The sequence below is a fragment of the Artibeus jamaicensis genome, unplaced genomic scaffold, assembly GCF_021234435.1.
Source record: "Artibeus jamaicensis isolate MK-2021 breed Jamaican fruit bat unplaced genomic scaffold, CSHL_Jam_final contig_548, whole genome shotgun sequence".
Lineage (NCBI taxonomy): Eukaryota > Metazoa > Chordata > Mammalia > Chiroptera > Phyllostomidae > Artibeus > Artibeus jamaicensis.
This window is the reverse complement of record NW_026521883.1, coordinates 20,675,505-20,698,441: the sequence shown is the minus strand read 5'-3', so window position 1 is coordinate 20,698,441 and position 22,937 is coordinate 20,675,505. Positions and strand designations below refer to the sequence as shown.

General features: G+C 39.9%; 1 protein-coding gene across 2 annotated transcripts in view; it reads right to left on the bottom strand.

The window, feature by feature from the left end:
* The window catches only part of SPPL2A (signal peptide peptidase like 2A), a 47,963-nt gene extending 25,499 nt beyond the window's left edge, over positions 1-22,464 (bottom strand). Inside the window, exons 1-6 of one of the 2 annotated variants that reach the window (XM_053670068.1) lie at positions 22,076-22,464; positions 5,666-5,781; positions 5,159-5,341; positions 4,668-4,757; positions 4,087-4,223; positions 775-926 (exon numbers count right to left, since the gene is read on the bottom strand). In XM_053670068.1, the coding sequence (XP_053526043.1) occupies positions 775-926; positions 4,087-4,223; positions 4,668-4,757; positions 5,159-5,341; positions 5,666-5,781; positions 22,076-22,436 (1,039 nt within the window). In that variant the 5' untranslated portion in view covers positions 22,437-22,464. Of the gene's footprint in view, positions 1-774; positions 927-4,086; positions 4,224-4,667; positions 4,758-5,158; positions 5,342-5,665; positions 5,786-22,075 lie in introns of both variants that reach the window. The other variant, XM_037156453.2, reaches the window with a different exon arrangement.
* Positions 22,465-22,937: the final 473 nt, after the last annotated feature.

Sequence of the window (22,937 nt, the reverse complement as noted above, 5' to 3'; positions counted from 1 at the left end):
TTTCATGTAACTAAATATAGCCCCAAAGAAGTCCTTAGCCTGCGATACTAGGCTTTCATCCTTTATCTGCAGAGAGGAAAATTTAGGAACTACAGCAGTTCTTTCAAGTCATCCATGAAGAAGTGTTCTTATCTCAAGACTATACATACACACATACATACCCTATTTTTCAGACCATAAGACGCACCTAGGTTTTAAAGGAAAATAGGAAAAAAAATGTTGAAGCAAAAAATGTAGTAAAATATTAAATAACATAATATTTCACCAATGTAAATGTAAACAGACCTCAACAGCAGCATTAACAACCATTATTTCCCCCAAATTGGGAGGGGGGGTGTGCAACTTATGGTCTGAAAAATACAGTACATATATACAAACATACTTATTTATTTATTTTAATCCTCACGAGAGTATGTTTATTAATTCTAGAGAGCGAGAAAGGGGGAGAGAGAAACATTGATGTGAGAGAGAAACGTCATCAGTAGCCTCCTGCATGCACCCCAACCAGGAACCAAACCCACAAACGTTGTTGTTCATGATGACTCTCCGACCGAGCCACATGGCCAAAACTCAAGACAATATATTTTTAAACTGAATATTTTTTTATTTCAGAGTAATGGGGACCTAACACTTCTAACAATTAAATAAGTTAGTATCATTTTTTAACTATTCATTTAAGTTTTCCAGGTACAATGCTTTAAGGAAAAAGAAATCTGGCAAAGTAAGCGAAAGACTGTATGCTAAAAATACCAAATACAAAACATGACTTCTTACCCAACCATTTGTAGAAGAAATAAAGCAAGACCATCATAACACAGCAGATGACCACAAATGCAACAACTGTTAGGGGACTAAAAGTCAAATAGTCTTCCTTCTTTCTCCGCACATCACTGTCTTCAGCGTCTGCCAAGGCCTTCATGTTCTCCCTAAACAAACACACACGGGAACTTCAGCAAATCTCTTCCCAGTGCAATTATTTTAAAATCCATTTTTAACACCAACTTAAATTTGTCATCGATTAAAAACACTTAAAAAAAAAACTTCACACCAAGAAGAAATATTTAAGCCAGAAGTAAAAACTCTCTATTTATTATTCTACCCTCCAGAGATAACATTATTAGCCATTATCTTTGAAACAGCCTTTTTTTCCTGGAGGCAAAACTGTTGAAATGGATGACATATATAAATAGATTAATGTTTGTGGATATTTACATCATCTAATTTGGAAACTATAGTGATAGAATAAATGATAACTAATTCTTCTGACACTTGTAGTATTATCAGTTTAGACACAGTACTTCTAAAATTAGCTTCTTTTTAATGGAAACACTAAATTCTTTCCATCAACTCAGAGTTTACCATATGCTCATCAATGTGTTATGAACTCACAGGAATTTCAAGACATAGCTTTGTCCTACCTTCATTTAAGACAGCAAAATACTGTTCTTAAATGCTCCAATAATCCTTGTTAGGTCACACAGTTAATAAAAGGGAGAGACTGAAGCCGAGGAGGAGTGAGCCACAAGTGTCCCTGACTGAGCAGTCTCTGTTCGGTCACCTACTATCTCTTTCCAGGTATATGGAAGCCACTCCCTACTTTTCCAGCTCCAATTTCATCAACTCTGGTCTACTAACCTCTGGTCCCCGTGTATACTCCCTGGCCCTTATCTCCAGATCTCGGCTCAAAACAAACTTTAGATGAAAAAATTTACTTCTCTCAAATTACACATTTGCCAAACTGCTTATTTACCAACATGTCATTTTCTTATTAGAATACTGTCAACTGGGATAGCCACCGTTATTAAGCACCTGTGACTTTAGGAAGCTTACCTGGATTAGAGAAGGGATAGAGTTTGGGGGAAGACACACCAGGACCTCCTTGAAACTGTAGAGCTACAAGGTTATTAACATAAGTTTTAATAAAAGTGATACCCCAATGGGTAAATGTGCCAACCTATGGTATCTGTCATTACAAACATATGTTTAGAGACATTTCTGTCAGAGTACACATGTAAGTCATAATAATGAAAGATTTATATATTCAAATTCATTGTAATAGAAAGCACCAGGCAATTTCTTGAAGAGAAAACATATACTAGATTTATATCACATCAAAATATTTTTATACTCTTAAATTAAGAGCCACATGTAATGGGGGGGGAGCTAAGTTTTCTTTCAGGTCATCTTGAGTTTACAAAGCTTGAGAACCAGTGATCTCATAACAAGACTTGAAGTCTCTACTGAAAGTCTTAATATGGAACCAAGTCATCTTTCCCTTTTGCATAAGGGACACCTTGCATTTGGCAAGGTAACTCTGGGTTATGAGGTCCTGTTCTGACAAAATTTCCCTGCCCTAAGCCTTATCTCTTTCCCCTTCTCTTTCAATCTTACTCTTTACTTATGAAATGATGATCCTTATGTTCTTATTAATCCTACTTTTCACGGAAATGTTTTCATTTTATCACTGCTTCATATTCTCTTTCTTTATATTGTCACATTCCTACCCCCAAAACACACCCACTTACTTTTTCCTATCTTTACCTTACTCTTAGAAAGCCACCTCAATTTTAAAATCCACAAGCTTAAGGTAAAGGACATCTCCTCTCCCAACCTGGCTAATGAAGGCAACAAATTCTTTGTCTCTGCCTATCATGATGTGTTATGAATAAAATAACTTATATGTACCCCTTTCCCATCTCCAGTTTTCCTGAGCAGCCTGTCCTGACATGCATATAAAGTTTGCCTTGTGATCTCAAAGTATGGTCTACGGGTCACTTGGGAGCTTGCTGGAAATGCAGAATCTTGGTCCCCATCTTAAGCCCCCTAAATCTGAACTTATATGAGATCTTAAGACAGTTTGTATGCATATCACGGTTTGAGAAGCACTAGTCTAAAGAAACAATTTAGATAGTAATGGTAGTATAGGGTGAATCCATATGAGACAAGAAAAGATTTTTAATGAATCAGTAGCTTTTTGGAAATTATTTATAAGGTTTCAACAAATAATCGAGAAAACTGAAGATCTTCTTACATATACAGAAGAATATTAATGAAGAAAAAACAATGCTTACATGAAAACATGTGACTGATATATGTCGAAACATGTTTTCCAAATACATAAAATATTTAAAGTTCAATACTGCAGGAATGTACACCGTTAAGCCCTAAGATTTCTCTCTCTTTTTTTTTTAAAGAAAAAATAGGGCTCAACTTTATTTACAAGAATGATATATTCCCTTTGACAATTTTTTTTAATTAATTTTATTTAGTTATTTTTCAAGTACAGTTTTTTTGTCTATTTCTCCCATCCCAGCCTCCCCCGCCCCTTGCTCCCCACCTCCCTCCCATTTCCACCCCTCTTAGTTCTCATCCCTGTGTCCTTCCTATTTGTTCCTCCAAATCCCTCCCCCTTTTTCCCCTTAACTAGATTTCTCTCTTGATGTAAGTGATGTAAGTCAAATTTGAGTATTTTAACAAATTACAAATAAGCTTATTACCTTCATTTATTTGCAAATAAACCCCTTTTAATGAAATCTAGAGATCAATTTACAAGGTAAATATATTGTCCTTTATGGATGAAATAATATGCTCTGTGCACATTTTTTAAATTCAGAATTATAAACTGATCTTTTTCTACTGTATTGCCTGCTTTAATCTAGAGCCAAAGGTACATAACTGTAAGAAGACTGGGTTTAGGTTTTCATTAAGTAGGGAAATCCAAATTTTATGTACATTTGAAATTTCTACACTTAAATTAAAATGTAAGTATGCTTAGTATCCTTAGAATTCCTAAAGCACTGAACAGAAAGAGGTCACACTGTAATGACACAGCCCAGAAGGAGCTGAAAAATGCCCCACCCATCTCTCGCTTATTTTCTTCCAGTCAAAGAGTCAGAGGAACCAATGAATGACTCCCTTCCCAGGGCAAAGTTAAATGACCTATATGAGGGCAAACTGCAATCTGATCTTAATGGCACTATATTCTCAGATCAGGTCAAATTTTAAATATTGTTGCATGATTAAAATGATTTCAAACAATAATTTTTAACCATTTATCACAAAACACTGAATTTAAATTAAACTTACAACTCAATCAGTCCACTCCAGTATCCTCCCAATGCCACAGTGAACACAGCAATTGCAAAAATAACCACCATAGTATAGTCAAAGTTTGGCCATGATGGAGGAGAATACATTTGCACAGTAATATTATCTCCAAGAGTCTGAAAGCACAAAATGAGAGTTAAAGCCCTGGAATGAGCTTTCTGTCCCCTGCAGTATATGGCAGCAACACTCCAATTTCAATCTGAATGGACACTCTATATCAGACAGTCAAGAATACCAGAAGTAGTTTTGACAACATGATATATTCTCCTGTCAAAATTATGAGGCTATACTTTGGTTTATTAAATCTTTAAAGTGCAGTGTTCTATGCAATCAAAAATTTTTAAAGAAGCCAAAGCAAGTAGATAGCCTTTCTAAAGTCAGGGCGCTGAACGCCTTGTGCTCAGTGGAAGATGAATACTTCTCCAGGAAAGACCTGATGGCCTTTACACCCTCTTTTTAGCAAGTAGAGCTTGTACAATAATTTAAATTGAGTACCAGTCGTCAAAAGTAAAAAGTTATATTATTTATGAACTTTATCTAATATGTAATTGCTAATTTACCTGCTTCATATCTTTAAAGTCTTTGTGGTTAAAAAATGCAATCAGTACTTTCACATCAGGAAATTCAGATTTGTTCCCTGAGGGAGGAAACTAGAAGAAAAAACATATTATGGAAATATATGAACTACTCATATATTTACAGAATAAGATCCAAATTATTCCATTAGATATAATATTATATCTTTTTAAAGTTATAAAACAAAGTTTCATATGTTCTTAATATTACAGTAAGAGTTCTCAAACTTTTATGTACACACACACACACAAACACATTTGTTCCTAACAAAGTCCAGTCTACTTGAGGACTAGAAAAGAAACAACAGAATTTTCCCATTACATGTATATCATAACCAGAATGTTTATTTAAATAGAATACTATCAATGAGATTATTTAAAACTCAGCCCCTAAATCACATACAAAGAAGACATCATTCAACCTGTGAAATTTGATAACATGAGCTCAAAAGAAGTTAGTATATTTCATAACTTACCAGGACACTGTTATTGGCAACCAACAATGCTTTAGCACCTCCTGTTTGTGCAATTCTGGCTTTTTCAAGAAAATGGCAGGTTCCCCACTGAACCACAACGGCTTTGTTCTTTATTCCATCAGGAGGAATATCAGAAATGTTGCACAGTGGTGTGGAAGTCAGATTCACCAAACTAATGGCAGTCTGGAAAGGACAAATATCTTTAACAGGAGAAATATCATACTTCACCCTAAATGCATTTAGTGACAAAGTTACCCGCTGACTTCATACAATGCTCTTTTAAATTAAAAATACTTTATGATGATCAGGCTTTTATAATTTAGGGTATTTTAAAATTTCCTAACTTGTTTTCCCAGAGAGAAAAAACACTTAAGGTAAAGCAATAAAATCATTATTACTTATTAATCATGTATTACAACTGGTTCATACATGATGCACACTCATCTTCACCTTTCAATATATTTTGCTGTTTTAAATAAACAGCACTGTGTGATTTACCATACTTACTGCGTTTTCCAGCGTACTTGGAAGAGCTGTCCAGAGAGGGTTATAGAGCATGCAGTAGTCCTTAGACAGGGAGGATGTGCCATTTCCAGACGCGTGCAGGACTGCTTCCTGAGCAGCTGTCTAGGACACAAACAATAATTTTTACACTGGCGATGACCTGGCTTGCCAACAACTAAAGGTTTTAATAAAGCCATTCATACACAGGTTTGAACAAAGGTCTTCATATGAATTTATATTTTCTTGTTTGAGGAAATACTGAAACTGGACACATTTGCTTAGAACACATTATTTGAGGAAGTCCCTTTCTTATGGAGATACACTTACGGCCCTTGTCATAAGAGCCATCCCAGGGAGGATCCTTGCTATGATGTTATAGGTACTCCCTTTACAGCCTGAAACACTCCTTTCCAATCCCTTAGGAGCTGTTACTTCATTGCTTATGGTCTATAAGAGAAAATACACTTGAAATCCCTTAACCTGCTCTACCTTCCATATTCTATGAGTAACTATGGTTAAAAAATATATACATTATTTTTTAAAAGGGAAGCAATTCTTTTTTTTAAGATTTTTTACTTATTTTTATTTTTAGAGAGATGGGAAGGAAGAGAGAAAAAGATGGAAGGACACATCAATGTGTGGCTGCCTCCTGCACACCCCACACTGGGAACGTGGCCTGCAACCCAGGCACTTGCCCTGAGTAGGAATCAAACCAGTGACCCCGTAGTTTGCAGGCTGACGCCCAATCCACTGAGCCACACCAGCTAGGGAAGTACATTATTATTTTCAAGTGCTCCCTTTGGAAAATAATCAGAGAACTCTCATGTTTTGAAGATTCTGTAAATGCCTATTCTAAAAGACTAATCCAGAGTTTAAAGTGAGGAAAAAGAAGAGCTAAAAGCATGTTCTTTTCTTCTGCCTTATTTCCTACTACCTGGGAAAAGAAGAGACAAGAGGTAAGAAAGGGCTGAAAAGAGCAACTATTGTACGTGGGGCTCAGAGTGGAGAGTATGAAATGATGAAAATTCTAAGATAATCACGTAGAACACCAGGCCACATCATGATTCCCTTCAAACCTAGATCACTCCATATCCTTCCTCCTGCCTCCTCTGAGCAAATCTTTCTCTAAAACAAAAGGGAGAAAAACACTGCTTGGCAAATGAAGATGATGGACTAAGCATCTGCCACTAAAGTATGGATTAGGCTGAGCCCCATCAAACTGCTGATATTTGACCATTTTGATCTATAAAATGGGTGATTTCATATAAGACAATCTAAATTTTTAATCAGTACAAAAATACTCTAATGCATGCTCTCCTGTCTAAAAACTCCCTTGAACATGTGGGGTTTAGAAGGCTTTCTGACATAGCAGGAGCTTCATTAGCTTATAGATCTAAGCGAGTGCAGGGAATTCTTTTAAAATGACATCAAATTACTCAGAATTATATAAAGATATTATTTGTGGGGAAAAAAACAGATTTGTAGTTTTCATTCAGCTACATACTTGGCGGCCATGAATGGATTCTGATGGCAGAGATGAGTCAACATGTTAAATTTTTACCATACACTAAATTATTTTTGTTTTGTTAATAACAACAAATTATACAAATTAAACAAAGTATATTTAGATTATCTTTATGCATTTATCTGATTCAATATCAATTTTATAAATGAGGCTTCTCAGACTCAGAGAAATTACTAATATAGCATACCTAAGGTCATATAGTAGAATCATCAACAACTCTAACTACAGAGGGCAGTGATCCTGTGGATAATTTGAGGGCTGATTAGGTTTAAACATTTTTTAGAAGAATAATTCTTACTGCAGCCAATAAAATAGCACATAATGTTAGGATGTACCCCTATTAGTGATCCCAAGTTTGATCATTTGGTTACATATTAACTGCAGGATTCTCTAATGTAAAGGCATATACTTTTTCTCTTTGTGAATGGTTTAAAGTATATATTATTGATTATGCTATTACAGTTGTCCCATTTTCCACCCTTCATTCCCCTTGCCCTGCACCACTCCTCCCCCCAGCATTCTCCCACTTAATTTGTGTCTATGTGTCATACACATAAGTTCTTTGGTTTCTCCATTTCCTACACTATTCTTAACCTCTCCCTACTTTGTACCTACCATTTATGCTTCTAATTCCCTGTAGCTTTTCTCCCTTTTCCCCCCTTCTCCTTCCCTGCTGATATCCCTCCAAGTGATCTCTATTTCTGTGATTCTGTTCCTGTTCTATTGTTTACTTAGCTTTTGTTTTGCTTTGTTTTAGGTTCAGTTGTTGATAGTTTTGAGTTTGTTGTCATTTTACTGTTCATAGTTTTGATCATCTTTTTTTTCCTGGATAAGTCCCTTTAACATTTCATATCATAAGAGCTTGGTGATGACGAACTCCTTTAACTTGACCTTGTCTGGGAAGCATTTTATCTGCCCTTTCACTCTAAATGATAGCTTTGCTGGATAGAGTAATCTTGGATGTAGGTCCTTGCCTTTTATGACTTCAAATACTTCTTTCCAGTCCCTTCCTGCTTGCAAGGTTTCTTTTGAGAAATCAGCTGACAGTCTTATGGGAACTCCTTTGTAGGTAACTGTCTCCTTTTCTCTTGCTGCTTTTAAGATTCTCTCCATAGCTTTAGTCTTGGGTAATGTAATTATGATATGCCTTGGTGTGTGCTTCCTTGGGTCTAACTTTAATTTAGAGACTCTCTGAGCTTCCTGGACTTTCTGGAAGTCTTGTTTCCTTTGCCAGATTGGGAAGTTTTCTTTCATTATTTTTTCAAGTTAAGTTTTCAATTTCTTGCTCTTTCTCTTCTCCTTCTGGCACCCTATTATTCAGATATTGGAACATTTAAAGTTGTCCCAGAGGTTCCTAAACCTTTCCCCATTCTTTTGAATTCTTATTTCTCTTTTGTTCTGGTTGAATGTTTATTTATTTCTTCTGCTCCAAATCATTGATTTGAGTCCCAGTTTCCTTCCCTTCACTGTTGTTTCCCTGTATATTTTTCTCGATTTCACTTTGCATAGCTTTCACTTCTTCTATTTTGTGACCATACTCAACCATTTTTGTGAGCATCCTGATTACCAGTGTTTTGCACTCTGCATCTGGTAGGTTGACTATTGATCTTCATCACTTAAGTTTCATTTTTGGAGTTTTGATCTGTTCTTTCATTTGGGCCACAGGCCCATGAGGATCCATGCCTGACTTTTATTTTATATACTACGTAGGAGATTGCAAAATGTGTTTTTTAACACTTTTATTCTTTCTACATTTATTAGCTAGTATTCTTCTTTTAAAAAGTTTTTTTCTCTCCCTCTACCATCTTTCACTTAGTACCACAAAGACTCATTCATTTAAAAAAAATCCTATATAGTCTAATTATTATTATGTATTTGGCTTTCAAACTGTCCTAAATTTGGCCAGTAGAAAATCTTCCAGCAGGCTCTTTGCATCCTTTTGACAGGACCCCAGTGAAGATTCCATGTGTCTTTTGGCACAAGATGTCCTAGGCTCACTTTATCCTTCACTGGTCACAGATCTGGAGCCAGTCATTCTACGAGGTTCCTTTTGGAGAAGAATAACATTTAGATGAGGATTTAAGTTATTGTGCACATTGCTACTGAAGTGGCATAGCCTTTACAACAGATGATTCAAAAATTTTAACACACAGAATCCTTGATTCATATCCTACAGATGTATATACAAATGCACAAAGATAAATGTATAGGGATATTCACTGCAGTATTATTTGTTATAGTGAAAAATAAAGTCAACAATTCCACCAATAAGGAGCCCATTACATTATGATATGTAGAGTACACAGCTATTAAAAAGAAACAACTACCGTATCTGCAGAAACAGACGTCCATAGTGAGAAAACCAAGTTCCAAGGAGATAGTTCTAGTGTAATCCTATTTTTATAAAAGTAATGACACCCAGCCCTGGCCAGGTGGCTCAGTTGGTTGGAGTATTGTCTGGGACACCAACAGGCAGGAGGTTCGATTCCCAGTCAGGGCACCTACAGGAGATAACTGGTCAATTCTCTCTCCCTCCCCTTTCCTTTCAATAAATATATCTTCAGGTGAGGATTATAAATAAATACATACATACTTACAAGTAATGACTGATATGCCCCCAAAGCTCCTTATATATATATCTGTACATTTACATGAGCTTGGAGAAGGATGTGGAGAGAGACACAACAGATTGTTTTTTTAAAATCCAAAAAACAAAGAGTGAAGAAAAACAAAGACAAAGGTGAGAGTACAAAAAGACTGAAAAGAGAAACTAAAAAAAAAAGACAGAAAAGAAAGGTATATGGTCCCTCCTCACTTATCCTGGCTCTCACAGCTACAGGTTTAGGGGCTTCTTTTATCTCTTTCCAGATATAATCTATAAATATCTAGGATACAGACATCAAATATGTATTGTTTATTTTACACACGAGATATACAAGATCGTATTACATAGTGCTCTGTGGCTTTTCTAAAATTTAAATTTTATAAATTAGATAAAGAAGCACTATCCCCTTTCACACAACTGTGTAATATTCAGCATTACTAGTAATACAAAAATGAAGAGATTAAAAAAATCTTAAGTATCCAAGGAAGTAAGATGTCCAAGTATGGGTAAGATTTATTGCTATAAAGGGGCTAAAGTATTTCCTGCAATCTCAGAAAATTCATTACTGACAAAAAAGAAGTAAAATCCATTGATATGAGAATTACTAAGGCAAAACACAAATTTTAAAGGGAGATGATTATAAAAGGGGAAAGTATAACCATACGTATTGTACACTAGTTAGATTAAATGGGAATGTGCGGCAAATTTCATAACCAAGTTAACAAAACTAAACTTAAGCATTTCTACTACATTAAAAATATCTTAGTAAAATTTCTCATAGAGATTGTTGTATAGCTTCAAAACTTTAGTTTATTAACATTATATGTTATGAGTTTTGGAATGAAAGACCTGGGATAGAATCACAGCTCACCATTCGCTGGCCATGTTACAAGTCATTTAACCTGTCTTAAGCTTGAAGGTCCTTGGTTTTGAGACAATAGTAAATGTCAACCTCATAGAGTTGTCATGAAGATTAAGCTAGATAATGTAGTTGTTTGCACACATTAAGCTCTTAATAAGTGGTAACTATTATTAATAATATACCTAGCACCTTGCTAAATACTTGTATCATGCAAAAGAAATACAAGGTAGTCACTGGTTGCTTAGGTTTGGTGGGATGTGGGGTTGGAGGTGAGAGCTAAAGGGTATAGGGTTTCTTTCTTCTTTAAAAAATTGACCTTATTCTTTAGCTCAGCTTTAGCAAAACTGAGCAGGAAGCACAGAACTTCCACATACCCCCTTACCATACACACACGTTGCCTCCCCCATTATCAACACGTGCACCAGAATGGTACATTTGTTACAATCAGTGAACCTACAATGACACATCATTGCCACCCAAAGTCCATAGTCTACTCTTGTGTTGTGCATTCTGCAGGTTTTGACAAACGTATAAGGACATGTATCCCTGAAATTCCACTGTGCCCCACCCTCTTGGTTTCTTTTTGAGGTGATGTAAATGTTTGAAAATTGACTATGGCAGTGATTGCACACACCTGTGAGTATACTGAGGGCCATGGAATTGAACACTTTAAATGGGTGAACTGTATGGTATATGAATTATATCTCAATAAAGCTGCCCCTGTGCAAAGAAATGCTAAAATGAATAAGAAAGAATTAAGCAGTACAAATTGCCAGTTATAAAAATAGTCACAGGCCCTGACTGGGCAGCTCAGTTGGTCTGAGTGTCATCCCAGTACTCCAAGGTTCCAGGTTCGATCCCAGTCAGGGCACATACATGAAGCAACTGGCGAATGCATGAATGGGTGGGACAGCAAACTGATGTTTCTCTCTCTCCCTCTTTCTAGAATTATCAGGGTAATTATTTTGTTAGATATAATATGTCTAATCACTATACTGTACTCTTGAAAGTAATATTGTATGTCAACTACAATTTAAAAATAAATTAACAAAAAAACTGAACCAGATAATCAGAAACAAAATGTTATTAAAGTTAGTCTGTAGTAAAAGCTTTAGTAGTCAAGAAGGTGCTAACAATGCAAATTTTTGGCCCTTATTCCAGACCTAGTGAATCAGAAACCCTGGGCAGTTTATCTTTAACAAGTCCGTCTGGAGATTCTGCTTGTTAAAATCTGAGAACCACAGCTATAGGAGCAGTGCCTTGAGATTTACTGCGCATACAAATCACTTAGTGACCACAGTAAAAAGCAGACTTTGATTCAGTAGGTCAACAGCAGTAGCAGACTCTACATTTCTAACAAGTTCCTGGGTGATGCTGACGCTGCCAGTCTTTGAACCGCACCTTAAGCAGCATGGCTGTGAGTGAGCAGAGCAGTGGAGACCACACGGCTGTGGGCCAATTAAGTCGGGAAACACAACAAAAAAGGCTTGAAATTCAGTGTCCCTTCACACATTGCAAGCATAAAATTAAGTGAGACTTGTGGTCCACCCCTGCTAGTGTTAGATCATCTGACAAAGACCCTATGGTGTCTGTCAGAGCAGGACACCTTCCTTTACATCTTCCAGGTTAGAGACATGCTCCAAAACATCTGAATCATCCCTTGTAAGCAACTGGGGTCTGGTCTTCTATGATTTCACTCAACTTTAAAAAAAAGGTTATACTTTCAATCACTAACGACAACATTCTTAGTAAAAAGCTTAGTATCGAGGGCTTAACAGAATTCAGAACTAACATAATAGAGTCCCTTCATTTTCTAGTTCCAACAGTTACAAAATGATCACAATGGAGAGGTCTGAGAGGCCAGGATGAGAATTGAGCTCTTTGGAACCTAGACAAGCAGTCTCTCACCTCTGCTGTCACTTCAGCTCCTCCATGCAACCAGATCCTGAGTGGCTCTTAGTGCCCAAACACCAGGAATGTGCCCCCCCCCCCCCAGTTTTAATGTTGCTCACATATATCTCTGTACTGGCTGTCAATTCCCTCCTTCACAGAGTGGAGTGGGTCTCCCACCACCACTCGAATTCTTCCAGAACCCAACTAGTTCCTCCCACATCCTAAATATCCCCGACTCCGAGTCCTCTCCTTGTATTCTTCCAAACACCCCCCACTTCTAGGATCCTAGAGCTTCATGGAATTACTTTCCCTGTGTCAACTGCTCCTTACTGCTTGCCCCAAATCCTCCCTCTTCACACCAGTGCTTACAACCCCTGGTGGTGGAATCAGGTGTTCTCCCCGGGCTATCGAACCATCAATCTCACACCAGTGCCATTATTTTCTGCATTTTACTTGAGCCTCACAGGCAAGTAAGTTAAATAGCCCATACTAAAGTAGTAGTACTTCCTTTTTTGTCTCAAACAAGGCAAAAACTCGTAAAACTTCACATAAAACTTCATGGGATGCCTGTTGTTAGTGAACAATTCCTAATTTACTTTATTCAGATCAACTGACTTCAATCATATTCCATCACTGTTTCAAATAAGAGCGCTGATGTCTAAGCCTACCTTAACGTCACAGCTGCCTGCTCCTCTGACCACGTTTCTCCTAAACAGTCGTCAAATGACTAACGAAAGTCTAAAAACGAATTGTAGTGGTATGCACTATATTCACATCCTTGCAGATATACCATGTCATTTTCTCAGACCCTGAAGAAGGACATGTGTAAAGACTTTTATTCTGTAAGTGTACTTACAGAGTCAGTCTTGCTCTGACCTCCAAATCCCTCCCTCTTGCGGCTGCATTCATGCTTTACCCTCCAGTCACTTGGTAGTTCCAACCACCGGCATTTGAATTCCTGGCCTCTGTTCCAACAGCCTCCTGATGCTGACTCATAAGCCCGATATTAACTTACTGGGAACAGGCCTGTTCTACCCCTGTCCATGCTAACAGCACGGTTGGAGGATTCTTCTTTGACCTTGGCTCTCAGGTTCAGTTTATGTGTCGCATACCCTTCTTTCTCCTTCAAAAGGTAACTTCCAGCACTGGATCTATTTTGAAAATTTAAATCTTCACATATTTCTTTTGAAAATAACCATTCTGTGGCTGAAAATTTACCTAACATACCACCGCCTACTCTGTGTTCAGGCCATGTTTTGGGTCTGCCAGGACTCTGTATCTCGGACCATTTTCATCTGATCAAGATTAAACTCTGACTAATGAAGTGTTAACCTTTATCCACGTATATTATTTAATTCCCTCAAAAAGGGGGAATTAGTCAAGCAGGTTCTTCTTTCTTTCCTGGAGTTTATGCTCAGTAATCTGTGTAGCAATTTCTTACTCTTTATTATAGGCCAGTGTTTTTTGTTTGTTTGTTTTTTTTAAATATTTTATTTATTTACCTTTAGAGGGGAAGGGAAGGAGAAAGGGAGAGAAACATCAATGTATGGTTGCCTTTCGTGCGTCCCCTGCTGGGAACTGGCCTGCAGGGAACTGGTCTGCAACCCAGGCATGTGCCCTGACTGGGAATCGAACCGTGATTATCTGGTTCGCAGGCCCGTGCTCAATCCACTGAGCTACACCAGCCAGGGCTAGGCCAGTGTTTTTTGAACTTTAATGTTCTTGTTGAAATGCAGATTCTGGTCCATAGGTGGGGCTTGTGATTATGCATTTCTAATAAGCCTCCAGGTGATGCTCTGATATTGGTCTACAGAATACACGGTTATAGACTTCATCATGATTAGCAGTGAAACTTGTCAATTTTCTAGACATTACTGGGGTCCTCCCAGGAATCTCTCAAGAAGTGAGAGTCACACTGTACCTGCACGCCGCTGGTACAGCCAATGTTCATGTTTTGGCCAGCAGTTTCCCCATTTTACTCTTAAGTTCCTTCCAGTGTATTACTGGGTACCAGCCTTCCCAGCCCCACCTGCTATAGTCTGTCCATTGAACCACTTTATGTCATTTGTATAGTTACCCATTAGAAACCCTTCATCCATCAGTTTCAGGGGGCAGTATGTCAATGTGACTATGACTCTTTCCAATTAACCCCCTGCAGTCTTCATAAAACCCACAAATTAAACTATCTATTCTATTTTTAGACACTAAATACAAGGGCTGGGGCTTTAGGGCAAATCTGGTTAACAGACAGAGTTTATTTATAATAAAAACTAGTCATTAAGAAAAAATCCAGAAGATACAAAGTTGCAATGTAATTACTGAGAGGTAAATGCCCAGGAGCCACAGTCACCTACACCACGCTTACATCAGGGCGATGTAGGAGGTGTCCCTTCCTTTACAAACATCTTTCTCTTTACATAGGTGTGTGTTTTAAGTAAACAGCAATACAGTAAAAGTAAAGGGCCTCTCCAGGGAAGGCAGAGGTGGGGTGTCTATCTGAACAACACATGTTCATGTCAGTCAGGCCTGATAACTTTCTGACCACTCATCATTACATATATTCTATGCCTCCTTCCTCCCTAATAACTTATGTATTTGAGACAATCTACATTGTTTCTACTCCTACACCCGGTATTCAAGGTTTATGGAAATAATGCACTACAAGTGGCTAGACCCAGACCCACAGACATTAAGTGTAACCTTATTAAATTAGTGGTTCAGTGGGAGCTAGGACATCAAACAGGGATTTTCACGGTGTATGGCCCAGGGGAAAAGTAGAGCCAGAATCATTCCTTGCACTGGGGGAACCTGGGGACAAGTAATGCACAGGCTAAGACGTACTAGCCTGTGGGGGGGAAACAAGGTGGCCAGGCTTTCATGCAACACTCTGCAATCCACAAGGTGCTGGGGAGATGGCAGATAATGAGTCGGGCAAGGGTTCCCCACCACGGGGCTTATATTCTACTTGCTACCTAGATCCAGCCTTCTTCCTGGTTTTCCCTAAATCACCTTACTGTTTAATGATGTGTCTTGGCTGTTAGAGAATTTACGATTTACACTAGAATTCACAAACTCGAGTGCTTACAAGGGCAAGCAGGTAATATAAATGTACAAATCAGAGTTGATTTAAGACCACAGAGCATGGTAAAATTTGACATTCTGGCCTAAGGTAATCCAATTTTTTTAAATTACTTATCTTGAGTTAAAGTCTTATACCTGGAGATTTAATGGTCTAGATTTCTGTAAACAGACCTAATTTCAGGTGATTTTTTTTTAAACAAAAAAATTGTCAAATGCATAATAAACACACCCTGGCTGGGTGGCTCAGATGATTGGAACATTGTCCCATACACCAAAAGGTTGTGGATTCAATCCCCTGTCAGGGCACATACATAGGTTGTGAGTTCAATTCCCAGGGAGCACATGAGAGGCAACCAATTGATGTTCCTCTCTCACATCAATGTTCCTCTCTCCCTTCCTCTTCCTCTCAAAAATCAGTAGACATATCCTCAGGTGAGGATTTAAAATATATATATATATATATATATATATATATATATATATATATAAAATAAACATGACTTCTATCTTTAAAACCTTTCCTTATGAATAAATTCACAAATTTATCCAGTCTTATGATATATTTTTCATCCACATACACACAAAATAATTATTACATGATTTAGTGAAAAATATCAAGAAATTTCTAGAATCCCTGGGTTCCAGTCCTCAGTCTCATGACTTCCTCTTATGATATGGGATATCATAATCTTCCTGAACATTCTCAGAATTATTTTGAGTTTCAAAGAAGATGTGTGTGTGTGTGTGTGTGTGTGTGTGTGTGTGTGAGTGAAGAAGTTGCGTTTGGGGAAGATAGACACCTGTCAGTAACTTAGAAAGCTCACGAGATACAGATTCCACAAAGACAGCTCAGAAGACGGAAGGTAAAGAAGAATTGCAAAGAATCCCAAAATTAAAGGGGGGCGTGACAAAACCAGCACGTCTAATTCTTACGCTACCATAACAATACTATTAACTGGGTCACTTAATCAACAGTAATGTATTGTCTCACAGCCTGGAGCCTAAAAATGCAAGATCGAGATGACAGCTTGGTTGATTTCTGGAAAGAGCTCTCTTCCTGGCTTGTAGATGGTGGCCCTCACACTGTGTCCTCACAGGGTGGGGGAGGGGAGGGAGCCAGGCAACAATCTCATGGGCCCCACCCAGATGACCTCATTCCAAAGGCCCAATCTCCAAATACCACATTGAGGGTAAAGGCTTCAACACAAGAATTTGGAAGCACACAAAGCAGTCCACACCATTCTGCCTCTGGGCCCCCAAATTCATATCCTTCTCTCACACAAAATACATTCATTCTACCCCCACGGCCCCCCTGAAGTCCTAACTCATTCCATCCAGTACCAACTCTAAATGCCAAAGTCTTATCTAAATACCATCTAGATCAGGTATAGGTGAGACTCAAACTATAATTTATTTTGAGGCAAAACTTTTCTCTGGCTGTGAACGTGCGAAACCAGACAAGTTATGTGCTTTCGAAATACAAAGGTGATCAGGCATTGGATAGACATTCCCATCACAAAGGGAGAAACTGGAAGGAAGAAATGGGTGATGGGACACAAGCAAACCTAAAACCTAGCAATACAAATTCCTTTAGATCTTAAGGTTCAAGAATAATCCTGTTTGGCTCAATGTCCCACCTTCTGGGCCCAGTGGGTTGGCAGCATCACCCCCATGGCTCTCAGGGTCTATGGGGTGTCCCTACCCCCTTTGGTTCTGTGGAGTCCCATCCCCAAAGGCTCCCAGCAGGTGCCTAAGGCTTGCTGAAACTGGGGCAGTGGCCCCGATGACCTCTGCATCACCTTTGGGGCCATTTCTCCCTGTTCTTAAAAAATAATGTATGTTCACAGCCACACAGCTCCATATCCCATCCTGTCAAATCCAAGAAGTCCAACAAACTTTCTTCACTTTGCTCCATCTCAGTCCCCTTCAGTTCAAACTCGTGTTTCTGCTCATACAGTCCCATAAACTTGTCATCAAATGGTTTTCCAGCCACACTCTTAAGTGTTCTTTTTGGAAGCTTTCTCATATTTTGCAATAAGGCTAAGAATTTTCAAATTTTTCATTTCTAGTTTTAACAATTCCTTTAACAATTGGAATTTAACAATTCCTTCTTCAATTCCTCTTGCTCCTTCTGCAGTCAGGAGGAACCGAGCTGCTCCACGAACACTCTGCTTAGAAATCTCCTAATATCCAATGTCACTGATCAAATTTCTTCTTTCCACAAACCACGAGAACACAGCTCAGCCAAGTTCTTTGCCATTTTATAACGAAGATTGTCTTTCCTACAGTTTCCAATGACATGTTCCTCACTTCTGGTTCACCCTTCGTGTCTATATTTCCACCTCAAACAGAATCACCCTTTGTGTCTATATTTCCACCTCAAACATCTTCTAGCCTCCACCCATTACCCAGGTACAAAGCTGCTTCCACATGTTTAGGTATTTATTACACCAGTAGCCCACTCCTAATACCCAAATCTGTCTTAGCCTAGGCTGCCATAACGAATACCAAAGAGTGGGTAGCTCAAACAGAAACTCATTTTCCCACAGTTCTGGACACTAGACGTCCAAGATAAAGGTGCCAGCAGGGCTGGTTTCTGTTGAGAGCTTTCCTTCTGGCCTATGGGTCACCACCTGCTCACTGTGTCTTCACCGGGTTGGGGGAAGGGGGCAGGGAGGAGGAGCAGAAAGCAAGCTTTCTGGCATCTTTTCTTATTAGGTCACCAATCCCATCACAAGGAACCTATCCTCTGACCTCATCTTAACCCAATTATCTCCAAAAGGTCCCATCTCCAAATATGATCACACTGGGAGTCAGGGCTTTAACAGCAATTGGGGAGGGGGCACAATTCAGTCCAGAGCACAGCAGCTCAGACAGCACGGGTAAGCAGCACGCACCTGGTTTCCCCAGGAGGTTGAGAGAGGAGGGCAGAAGAGAAGGAATTAGAGAAGATTCTTTGAGTTGGTGTAACCTACCAAAGGAATGCAAATTTCAGCAAGAGATTTTTCTGCTGGGGATCCTGGTTATCATTTCACTGCAGTAAGTTCAAGATGTGGTTATATAACACTTCAAATTCTTTTAAGTTGTGAAAAACTGTACAGAACTTTTGTAAAAACATGAAAAAGACTCAGGATTCTTCAGAGAACTTTGAAGCAATTTTGGGAAACAGATCCAGGCTAAACTTCATTCATTCTCTTCGAAACGGAACTCTGGGACTGTGTCCAACCACCACTGTGAAATAAAGGTCTAACAGCTGGGGCCAGGAGTTGGGGGTCACGCTGGGAAAGATGAGTGTGAAATAGAAAATGGAAAGGCCAAGAGAGAATTAACCACCTGCCAGGCACTCTTTTTAAATCTAGACTGACTGTTTAATGGGTTTAGAATTCATTAAAATGGCCAGAAGTGCAGTAGCTTGATTTCGATATACTCAGTGAGGTTAGCGATGTGAGGGAGACCAGGAAGGTAGGCCACACAGTGCGAAGAGCCTTTCCAACACTGAAGTCTCTGCCTGTTCCACAAGAAAGTGGCAGAGGTTTCTGGAGATTGCGTACTGCCTCTGGATGAGGACACTGGCCCTGTTCTGACATGACTAAGGGGAAAGACGCCTGGCAGTGCCAGCTGCAAGACCCAGAAAGGAGAAATGAAATGATTAAGCTGACATAATTAATTCAAATGAACTCAGAGAGACACCTAGAGGTGTATTTTTCAGGAAGAGGAATAAGCACGGGCTTCAGGGAGAAAATGGTAAAAAAAACAAAACAACAAAAAACCCACCACCAGACAAGTGTTGTAGGCGAGGAAGTAGGTATCCAGTAAGCAAGCCGAAGGGAGAGAGCTCCTGCTGTGGAAAAAGACACCGGATTTATTTGAATTCCCCAGAAAAGGAAAGGTTTGGGAAATACATCATTTCAGGAAACTAAAGGAAGGAGAGATAAGAGGAAAACCACTGAGAAATCAACAAGAAATAGAAAATCAGTAACACGAGTTAGCACTGAAAAAGATCTTCACAATTTGCGAAAGATCTTTTCAGTTTACTCAGTCACCAGCATAGTGTCTGGCATATAACAGGTAACATACTAAATATTTGTGGAGTGAAAGAATGTTACTGGCCAGGTGGCTCAGTTGGTTGGAGCATTGTCTCATACACCAAATGTTGTGGGTTCAATTCCTGGTCAGGGCACATACCCAGGCGGCAGGTTCAATCCCTGGTCAGGGCATGTAGGAGAGGCAACTGACAAATGTATCTCTCTCATCAATGTTTCTCTCTCTCTCTTTTCCTGTCCCCCTGTTTCCCCATTACCTTCCTCTCCTTAAAATCAATAAACATATCATCGAGTGAGAGAGTTGGGGAAGGAAGGAAGGAAGGAAGGGAGGGAGGGAGGGGGAGGGGGGAGGGAGGGGGGAGGGGAGGGGGAGGGAGGGAGGGATGAACTAAGTCCTGTGGGGATTCAGAGCTACTGGCCCCAAGATGTGCCTGTGTGGTGGGTGAGTGTATTGTTTTGAGCTAAGGGCAATTTTACTGGTGGGCCAGGATGAACTTCTACTCCACCCTTGGCTACTTGGAAGAACTTGAATTAGGGGCCTTGTCCATAATGGAAGATATCACAGATAACGTCTTTTGACCTGTCTGTAGGATAGGAAACCCTTCTATTTGCTAAACATCTGTTCTTATCATCTTGCAACGACTCCTGAAGCCCCGGAGTGACCGTACCTCATCCCTAGATGGGAATGTATTATATGCCCATTTTCCTTTTCTGTCTCCGAACTTCTCATGTACGTGGGTTCCAACACATACATATCTATTAAATTTGGTTATTTCCTCTTGCTAACCTGTTTTATGCCTCTTTGACTATTTGGCCTTGAAGAGAGATTAAGTTTCTTCCTTCCACAGTCCCCACAACCCTGGGACTGAGGAGTACAGAACCCAAGATTAATACAGTAAGATATCACAAAACACACATGTGCAATATAAGAAACAAAATCTAGAATGTGGGAGCGGCAGGCTAGCTAAAACTTAGAAAAAGGACAACCTTTAGATTTGTGAAGCCCTTGAAATTAGATGAAAATTCTGCTTACATTTTTCTATTGAGAGGGTTCAGAGCTTTTATAAGAATTTCAACGTGAGTTTATGAGCAACTAATGTATGGTTAAATTAATTATCAATTTGTGTTGAGAAAGGATTAATAGTCACCAGCAAAGGATTAACAGGAATGTGATATAGAAGATACATTCCTACAATTAGCTTAAGCTTAAATGAAAAAGAGTACAAAAACATTCAGACAACTTAAATGTACATATAGTTATATGTGTATTTACATAATATCTGAATTGTAATCTTATGGACAGATCTGGTTATATAACACCTCAAAGATTCATTCTAACACTGTTACTGTATTTTCTTCATATTGTACTCCTCCCCACAAGCAATTTTTAGAGTCATTACCTCACTCATGTTCCAAATGTTGCCTAGAAAATTATGAGTACACCAAAGGCACTTAGCCATTTTAGGTTTTGATTTTGGTTTCTTAACAAATGTTATAGGCACTTTCATACTGAATATACTCACTAATAATAATCCTTTAAACTGGAAAACGTGCAAAAAATACTTTCAGAGACGTCCTAATGGTAAGAACTAAAAAGGCATACATCCCACAAATTTTGTGTACATAAACCTCTTAAAAGTTTCCAACCTTAAACTCCCTAGTGAAATTTACAAGAAACGAAAACTCAACCGCTGGACACTGGACACGGGCTCCTGAACGCCCACGGAAGCTGCAGTGGTGTGATGTTGAATTTTAAAACATTACCACTTCTCTGTAATTATGAAAAATTTTAAACCCGTTCTTTGTTACTCCTTTCCTTTTTAAAGTAGGCAGAGAACGAGAAACCAGTAAAAGCATTATACTTTTGTGTTCTTTTAAAAGTTATCTGAAATTATTCCTATTACGAAACCTCCCTTGAATGTAATCAAAGGAGCCCTAAGGCGAAACAGGAACTACAGAGGAAGGGAAAAATCTATAGGAGCAATTAAACTAAAGGGCAGTCCTTGAATGACCGCTGACCTTTCTGGAACAGTGTATATTTTTTCCCCTTTCTTCCCAAGAAGGAAAGAGGTTAAGAAACTATTTTTAAAAAGGCTGGACAATAAATCTCAGAGGTAATTTAAAAATGTTCAGAAAACGATAGAGGAGCTCCAAGGTCAACGTAGCACGAGGGGCTCCGCAGAGAGCTTTCTCGGGGTTAGGAACTTCGGGGGCTTCGAAGGCCAGGCGTGGGGACCGTGGAGGAAAGCTGGAAGGAGAGTGAGTCCAGGGGAGGGGAGGGGCACCGAAAGGAAACACGCCGCGGGCACCGAGGTCGGGCAGGAGGGGAGGGTGCAGAAAGGGAAGGGAGCCCCAGCCTCGGCCCCGCCCCGGGGAGGACCAAGCGCCCGCTCGCCCCCCTTACCAGCCGGAGCAGGAAGCCCCAGAGCAGGGCGGCCGCGGCGGAGGGCAGCGGTCGCTGCGGCCCCATGGGACTGCTGGGCGCCCGGCGGCGCGGCGCTGCTCGGCTGGGGGAGGCTCAGGGTCCCGCCGCTGCGCTGGCTCCGTGGCCCGGCCGGATGGGGGCGGGTGGCCGGTGCCGCGGCTGTTGCTGGGGAGGCCACTGCAGCGCCGACTTCCTTTTCCGGCCACGCCCGGAGGACGCGGAAACCCCCGCGCGGAGCACGTGGAGTCCCGGGTCCGCGCGCCCGGCCCGCAAGGCTCCCTCCGCGTCCCAGCCCGCCGGCTGGTCTGGGCGTGTCTCTTTCCAGCTGCCCGACCCACATTCTTTTCCGGGTCCGGGGAGGCCAGGGACTGTTTCAAGACCCTCCCCCTTAGCAGTCGTCCAGCACTGCTCTGTCCCCAGTAACTACCCAGGTGCTCTGAGTCGGAATCTATCGGCTAACCAGCTGGTCCTGTCCACTATCGTTTAGATACTCCAAGTCCGTGCACATTCTCCTCCAAACTGGTCTCCCTTTCCACTCCTGACAGCCTAATATCTACGTAGCAGTCCTAGGAGAGATCTTTTTAAAAGTATAAATCAGGTCATGTCACTCCCCGTCACACTTGGAACAAATCAAAATTCTGGTCCGGCTCACAAAGTGTACATAATACGGTCCTTGTCTTCTCTGACCCCATCTTCACTGCTTCCCCACCCTGCCCCTTGGACGCCCTTGGTTCTTTGTCCCTTGTACCGAAGTCCCTGCTGCAAAACTACTCTGAATACCTGGCGCATTGGGATTCACTGGTCAGCTGTTGTCGCTTCCCCAGGGGGAACTTCCTGACAT